The 7,743-nt window shown below is 44.2% G+C and overlaps 2 protein-coding genes across 3 annotated transcripts in view; both read left to right on the top strand.

Moving 5' to 3' along the window:
* The window catches only part of LYZ (lysozyme), a 5,011-nt gene extending 2,430 nt beyond the window's left edge, over nucleotides 1-2,581 (top strand). Inside the window, exons 3-4 of the mRNA XM_004675905.2 lie at nucleotides 1,276-1,354; nucleotides 1,832-2,581. Of these exons, the coding sequence (XP_004675962.1) occupies nucleotides 1,276-1,354; nucleotides 1,832-1,898 (146 nt within the window). The 3' untranslated portion in view covers nucleotides 1,899-2,581. The remainder of the gene's footprint in view (nucleotides 1-1,275; nucleotides 1,355-1,831) is intronic.
* Nucleotides 2,582-6,538: 3,957 nt separating this feature from the next.
* YEATS4 (YEATS domain containing 4) overlaps nucleotides 6,539-7,743 on the top strand; it is a 16,623-nt gene continuing 15,418 nt past the window's right edge. For both annotated transcript variants that reach the window (XM_012735060.1, XM_004675904.2), the window contains exon 1: nucleotides 6,539-6,808. In XM_012735060.1, coding sequence (XP_012590514.1) covers nucleotides 6,758-6,808 — 51 coding nt within the window. In that variant the 5' untranslated portion in view covers nucleotides 6,539-6,757. The remainder of the gene's footprint in view (nucleotides 6,809-7,743) is intronic.

Raw genomic sequence — 7,743 nt, 5'->3', positions numbered from 1 at the left:
GGGATCGAACTCATGCGGAATTGGCTTAAGCTTCTTAGTGCAGTGCTTTAACCAGCCGCGCCACCAGAGAGGGCCCCCCCATTTCTTTTTTTTTTTTTTTTAAGATTTATTTATTTTTGCATACAGAACTGGGTACAGGTCAGCGGTGCAAGGGTGAGAGGACTCACCAGAGACAAGACTGGGGAGCAGAATGGTCATGTGGACGAACTACACTGCTGAGGGGAGCAGCGGGCTGGTCAGAAGAGGTCTGCTGCGCCATGTGGTGACCTCTGCCGGGAGGGGATCCAGCTCCTGCTGAAGTGGCTTTAGCCTCTTAGTGCTGTGCTTTAACCCCCTTGTATATTTAAGCAAAGGTTAGATCATATTATATATCCTGTTTTATGTTTGCTTCTTAGCATACATACATCAACAAATACAAACCTGTGTTAGTTTTAAAATATGAGTGGAGGCCCTCCCTGGTGGCAGCGGGTTAAAGCACTACACTAAGAAGCTTAAGCTACTTCCGCATGAGTTCGATCTCCGCCTGCCCTGGAGGTGACCACGTAGCGTGGCAGACCTCTCCTGACCCGCCCGCTGCTCCCCTCAGCAGTGTACTTCGTTGATCTGCCTGTTCTGTTCCTCACCAGATACCCTCCGCATGTCTGGCCTGTACCCCAGTTCTGTATGAATAAATAAATCTTTAAAAAATATATGAGTGGAATTCCACTATTATAAATATTATTTATTGATTCAACTACTACTGCTACTCCTTTTTTATTAATAGCTATGAAACCCTTTGTGCATTCACCTTTGGGTGCATCTCTTTGTATGTGTGTGTAGAAGAACTAGGTTGTAGGCTAGAGGTGCAGGGGCAAGGGGGTGGTAGGTTAGAGGGTTCCCCAAAAATAGATTGGGGAGCAGAAGGAGTGTATTTACTGAAATACACTGCAGGCGAGACAGGAGAGGTCTGCTGTGCTGTATGTGGGTCAACTCCCTGGCCCTGGACTTAACTCAGGTGAACTCAGGCCATATTGGTGATAGTGCTGAGACTTAACTCTTAGGCCACCAGGAAGGTCCTGGCTGCATTTCTTAATACTTCTTTAGGATAAATTTCTAGTAGGAGAATTGCTATTTTGCTTTGTTTTTACAGTGCCTAGTTTCCCCTCAACTTTGACAGATGCCTAGAAAATAATTTCAGTGTTTTTCCTTAGCCTAAACGAATAAAGCTGGTTAAACTTAAACTTAAAATGGAATTTCTAAGAAAGTTAATTTCACTCCGTATCACCTCTTTTTCAGTTTTACTACAGGATGACATCACTGAAGCTGTTAAGTGTGCAAAGAGGGTAGTCAGTGACCCACAAGGCATCAGAGCATGGTAGGTTTTCAACATCAAAGGGGAAAGCTATTGTTCTCAGTTATTGTAAAAGATTTTCAGAGTTCAAAATATAGCACTGAGAACTTAAAATCGTAGCTTTAAATTTCTGTAAACAATGTATTACCTAGAAAGTCTACTTTTACTGATTCGGAATCTTACTCCTTTATTCCTTAATTTATTTTCGGGAATTTTGAGAATTTTTATAACTAGCTCCTTATCTCTTGAGATTATTTTTGAAACTAAGGAATGCACTTAGCAGTTGCATGTAACTGTTCATCACTGCTCTAGTGAGCACTTGGGGGGAGGTGAAGTACTTGATGTATATTTTTCCATTTACCAAATAGAGAACTAGGACCTAGCTATCACCTGTGTTTTATTTACATAAAATAGTTTATTTCCCCCAAAGACTTGAAGTATCTGTATTACAATGAAGATGTGTTTTAAGCTTACCACTGTTTGTTTCACCTTTCTTTACAGGGTGGGATGGAAAAACCATTGTCAAAATAGAGATGTCTCTCAGTACATACGGGGTTGTGGAGTATAACTGGAATTTCCCTTCTTCAGCCCATTTTATTTCTTTCTCATATTAGAGGAATAGCAGTTGAGGGGAAGGTCACAGAACCACTTTTTTCTTCAAACAAATAGCATTTTTACAGAAGTAGAAAAACAAAACACAGTCTTTGTTTTAAGAGACATAATGTCTATGAATGTGTTTGTAATTTTACATGAAGCCTACAACAATTTTCAGTTTGCCAACAGAATGAATGTTTGTGAAATTTAGACTATCTAATACATTTCCAGTACATTCAACAGTCAGCGGACAGGCACTCTAGCTTTAAGACCAGAGTTTCATAGTGGCCTCAAAAGAAACCCAACATATAGAAAAGCTTATCTGAAGAGACTGGTGTGTGTGACCTTTATTCTAATGGAAAGGATTTTTTTTAATGTTGCTTTTATATAGCTTTAAAAATAAAATCACAATTTATGTATCAATCTATTTTTTACTCCTTTAAAGAACTCTTAAGCACCTGGCTTGTTAGAAAAAAAATAAAGGATTAGTTGAGCTGTTGCTGTTTTAATTTATATTGACCTGGATTCATGCATTATGACTAAACACAGAGGCAGATGAATTTGCAAGTATTGAAGTAAATGTAGTTAATCACAGGTGTGAAATTATGCATGTTGTAAACAAGACAAACATCTTTTCATTAAAGGCTTTGCAATTCATACCTTGTCTTTTGTTTGTTTAAACCCATCTGTTCTCTAAAGAAAAAAAGTATTAGGGAAATAAAAAGATTTGGTACTTTTAATCTTTCCTGTATCCTTAGCTGAACCTGAAGAGAAACAATCCACAAACACACTGTTATGGGGCGCCCCAAACCTAGTCCTTGTTTGTGTTATTGTTTTAACTTGGTGCTAGTTACTGTTACCTCCATGTTGTTGAAAATCTGGTGGATTGAGATGCAATTCTCTTCATAGGGAGGGAGAAGGGGTGTAAGCTTGAGATCATGTGAAGCATCTGAGTGTGCTTAAAGGTTCTGGTACCTCGCTTACAAAACCTGACCAGCCAATACACTGCTGTCTTGTCCTGGTCATCAACCACATAAAACCAGAATCCCCATTGCTCTCAACTTGGGAGTATGACTCAGGGCACTTATCCCTCTTCCCCTATTGTTTGTCCACAATAAGTGTTTGTTTTTTTTTTTAAGATTTATTTATTTATGTCTACCGAACTGGGGTACAGGCCAAAGGTGTAGGGGTGGTGAGAGGAGTCACTGGAGACAGATTGAGGAGCAGAACAGGCAGATCGACTGAAACACACTGCTCAGGAGAGACAGGAGAGGTCTGCCCCACCATGTGACATCTCTGGCTGGGCTTGAACTTGTGTTGAAGTGGTTGTGACTAGCTTCCTAGTGCTGTGCTTTTAATTCTTAACCATTGTGCCACCAGAGAGAGACAATAGATATGCATCTATTGAAACCTTTAACTGGCTGTCAAAATTTTTGTGTGGTTAGTTGGTAGAAGCCAGACAATGACTCTTCATAACAGGTAACAATTTGGTGACTAGGAAGGGATGGGTCCTTTCTCTCTTTGAGACCTTTTCATTTTCTTGATAACAGGATTGGCTGTTTGACCCCCCTAGATGACTGTAGGGGTCGCAAGAACCCTTTTGTTATAAAGTCCTTCAGGAAGGTAAGTGGCACTGACCCTGTGGTGTGGATTAAATGTACTGCCTCTGCCCACGTCTGGACACCAATCTTACAGTGTTACATCTTTAGCACACCACACTGGATCAATTCCTGACAATAGGGCAGAAATTTATTCTTTTTTTCGACCTATATTCTAAACAACTGATATATGGTGCACAATCAGTTTCAATTGTCTGAGTGAATATCTTTTGATTATTTAGTATATTGCCTCAGGGCTCTCCCTGGTGGCACAGCCAGTTAAAGTGCAGCACTATGAAGCTATCTGAAGCCACTGCAGCACAAGTTTGATCCCCAGCCAGGAAGCTGACCCACATGGCACAGCCGACCTCCCCTGACCTGCCTGTTGCTCCCCTCAGCAGTGTATTTCAGTAGATCTGCCTGTTCTGCTCCCCTCTATTGCTGGTGAATCCTCTCACTGTGGCCTATACCCCAGTTCTTGTATGAATAAATAATAAATAACTCTTTAAAAAAATTTACTCATATTAGAATATTTAGAGATGAATGAAGAATGGGGTCAAGTAGGGCAGGAAAACCTGAAAGGTAATAGCTAAGAAACAGAGATGGAATGTATCCAAGAATTTCCAAGGTAGCCCAACACAGAGGGTGACTGAAAAAAACACCAGAGATTAGCAAAAGTTGAGTGAAGAGGAAAAGCATTGTTTGTTGGAGATACTACATAGTTTTTTTTTTATATATATAAGAAATCTTTTCCAACCCATGCATGTTATTTTAATACAATTAAGTTCTCAAACAAAATTTCAAATCTTATTCTGGGACTATAATAAAAATCAGTACCAAAGTGAGAATTTTTAAAAAGATTTATTTATTTATACAGAATTTAAAAAAGATTTATTTATTCATACATACAGTACTGGGGTACAGGTCAGAGGTGCAGGGGGTGAGAGGATTCACCAGAGACAGAGTGGGGAGCAGAACAGGCAGATTGACTGAAATACATTGCTGAGGGGAGCAGCATGCAGGTCAAGAGAGGTCTGCTGTGACTCCAATGGCTGGAGATTGAACTCTTGCTACAGTGGCTGCAATAACTTCATAATACTGTGCTTTAACCTGTTATACCACAAGGGTTTTATTTAAAGTTTTATTTATTTATGCATACAGAATTGAGGTACAGGCCAGAGGTGAAGGAGCACTGACAGAATTCACCAGAGACAGTGTGGGGAGCAGAACAGGAGAGGTCTGCCACGCCCTGTGGGTCGCCTCGGCCTGGGATTGAATTCAGCTGAAGGGGCTGCTTCCAGCTCTGCAGTGCTGTGCTTCAGCCTGCTGAGCCACCAGGGATGGCCCAAAGTTTGAGGATTTCTTAAAGAAGCTCAATTTCTATACTGCATTAGTTTCACCACAGGCTATTCAGATGATAAAATCTATATGACAAAACTGAGTTCCTATGGAATGATGGAGGACAAGAATAGAAGAACTTAAAGATACACATAAGGAGGTGGAGTAGAAGGATTAACATCACCATTAATCGTGCTATAGATTAATGCCGTAGGGAGTGTCAGGAGCACATACCTGAAGGTGAAGATAAAGAGATTAGAGAACAAACCATCCACTCACAAAGATGAGCCCTTCCTAATGAAAGAGAAAACCCATCACTGCCCCCACAAAGGGGCAGCAGTCCTCTGCCCACCTGTGTCTATACAGGTGCTTCTTTCTACCACTCCCTCTCTAGGACAGCAGCCTCCTGCCTGCCCCTGCCTACCTGCCAGGGCTTCTCAGCACTGACATCCCTCAGCAGGGGCAGCTTCCTCAAGGCTGCCCTGTCCCTTTTAGAGCCCCGTGGGGCAGCTCTTCCTGCCCACTTGTGTCTATGCAAGTGTCTTTTACTCTGTCTCTTTTCCTCATAAACCTGCTTTTTAAAATATAAAGAATGTCTCTGGCGGAGAAACTGAGTGCCACTGAAAGGGGAGCACTGGTGAAACCTTTCCCTGAGTTGACCCAAGAACCTAGCTCTCCAAACCCACTAACTCCAATTAGTACGTCAGTACTAATTATTACTATGTTCTGAGCACGTTTCTTGCACGTCTATTTAATAAACTCACTTAAACATTTTTTTCTTGTAAGTAACTTGCAGGAATTACTTAAAAATGCATTCAGGGGGTTAAAGCACCACACTATGAAGCTCTCAGAAGCCACTGCGAGTTCCATCCCCAGCCAGGGAGCTGACCCACATGGCACAGCAGATCTCTCCTGACCCACCCGTTGCTCCCTCAGCAGTGTATTTCAGTAGATCTGCCTGTTCTGTTCCCTTCTGTCTCTGGTGAATCCTCTGTACCTCTGGCCCGTACCCCAGTTCTGTATGCATAAATAAATCAGAGGTTTCTAAAGTCATTCATAGATGTTCTTCAATTAAATGAATTTTGTGTAAATTCTTTTTTGAAATCAATTTTACCAAGTTTATGAATTCTCGGTGCTGTCAGTTCTGCAAGGTTTGTAGATAAGTTACAACCAGTTTCCTCCTTCCTCTCCCGTTGCAACTGCTTTCTTCTCTTTTAGTTTAATATTTCCATATTTGTTACATCCATTTCCATGCTTTTAGATATTACCAATAGGTTGATATCGCTCCTTCTTGACGTTTATTTTAGGTTGGTGGCTTCCCACTATAGAAGGATTAAACTATTGCATCCTTCCTCATTCACATACAGCAACCTTCCCCCAAACCCCTTAGTCCAATGTAGATTATCTTTTGGTTCGATGGATGTGATGTATTCACACCGCCCTAACTACAATTACTTCCTTACACATGACTTCATTTTCTTAGCTCTAACAACGGCAGACTCCATAGAGTTGTTTAGTTAGGCTGGTGACAGGCTAACTGCAGACTCCGCAGGTGCCGCGGGCGCCCCAAACCCACATCCTCCCGTGCGTCTGGCGGCGGCCCGACGCCTGCGCAGACTGCGCGCTCTCGCCCACCCGTCGCGCCTGCGCACTGTGTCGCCACTGCTCCTCCTTCCGTTTCCCTCTCCACCCTCGCGGTGCTGAATGGGCTTCCGGGACGCCTCCCGCGGTGAGGAGTTGGCGGTTCCTCTGCGCCGTTAGCCCCGGGGACTCGCCCTCCCACGGCCAGAAACTCCGTCTGGGCCCGCGCGGGAGGATCGGGGGCTCTGAGGGGAGCGGCGACCCCGCCGGCCCTGATCTCTTTCCCTGGCGGCGGCGGCTTCTTCCGTAGGACAATATGTTCAAGAGAATGGCCGAATTTGGGCCTGACTCCGGCGGGAGAGTGAAGGTCAGTGCCCGGCCCGCGCCTCCGTCCCGGAGTGGCCCTCGCCGACTCCTCCCTCCGCGGCGTGGGGAGGGCCCGCTAGTTTCCCTCACGCCCTCTCGGCAGATTTGAACCGTCACTTCCAGGCGGAGAGCGAGTCAGAGCTCCTGGGCGAAAAGCCAGTGTTTCATTGGGCCCCAGCTTTGCCGCGCCAAAAAAAAAAAACCTGACGGCCGGGGAAGGCGGGATGTTAGGGCCGAGGACAAAATCCACTTGGAGAGCTGGGAAATTCGGTCTGGGGGTTCACTGCCAGGTACCTGATGATGAGGATAATGACACGAGCAAAAAAACGATAGGTGCTGAGCGCGCCAAACGCAGTAGCCACACGTGTCAGCCTTGTGCCTGAGGCCGTATTACCCGCGGGCATCACGGGTGTGAGAACTGAATACCGGGGTGGGGAAGTTGGGAAGCTTGCCCGAGGTCCAGCTGTTCATAAAGCCCGGCCGACCGAGAGATTTAGGACACGCAAAGAACAATAAAATGGCAATGCATGTCACAGAGGAACTATTCTGGCTTTTTGAAAGTCAGTATCACAACTGTGCTGACAGATACAGATGTTTGATACAGAGGTATTTTCCTCCCACTTCGCCACTTCCCTGGTACATTAATTATTTATTCATGCATACAGAGCGGGGGTACAGGCCAGAGGTGCGGGGGCGGTGAGAGGCTTCATGAGAGACAAGAGTGTGGAGCAGACAGGCTGATCCGACAAAGTACATTGCTGAGAGGATCAGTAGGCGGGTCAGGAGTGGTCTGCAGAGTCATGTGGATCGCCTCTGGGGCAGTGCTTTAACCCACTGAGCCACCACATTAGTTTTTTTTTTTTTTTTTTTTTAAGATTTGTTTATGCTTGCAGAACTGGGGTACAGGCCAGAGGTGTGGTGGGTGAGAGGATTCAC

This window comes from Condylura cristata, unplaced genomic scaffold (assembly GCF_000260355.1).
Source record: "Condylura cristata isolate star-nosed mole 26May11 unplaced genomic scaffold, ConCri1.0 scaffold00004, whole genome shotgun sequence".
NCBI classification, from domain to species: Eukaryota; Metazoa; Chordata; class Mammalia; order Eulipotyphla; family Talpidae; genus Condylura; species Condylura cristata.
The sequence above is the reverse complement of the archived record's forward strand: the minus strand, read 5'-3'. Positions and strand labels throughout refer to the sequence as shown.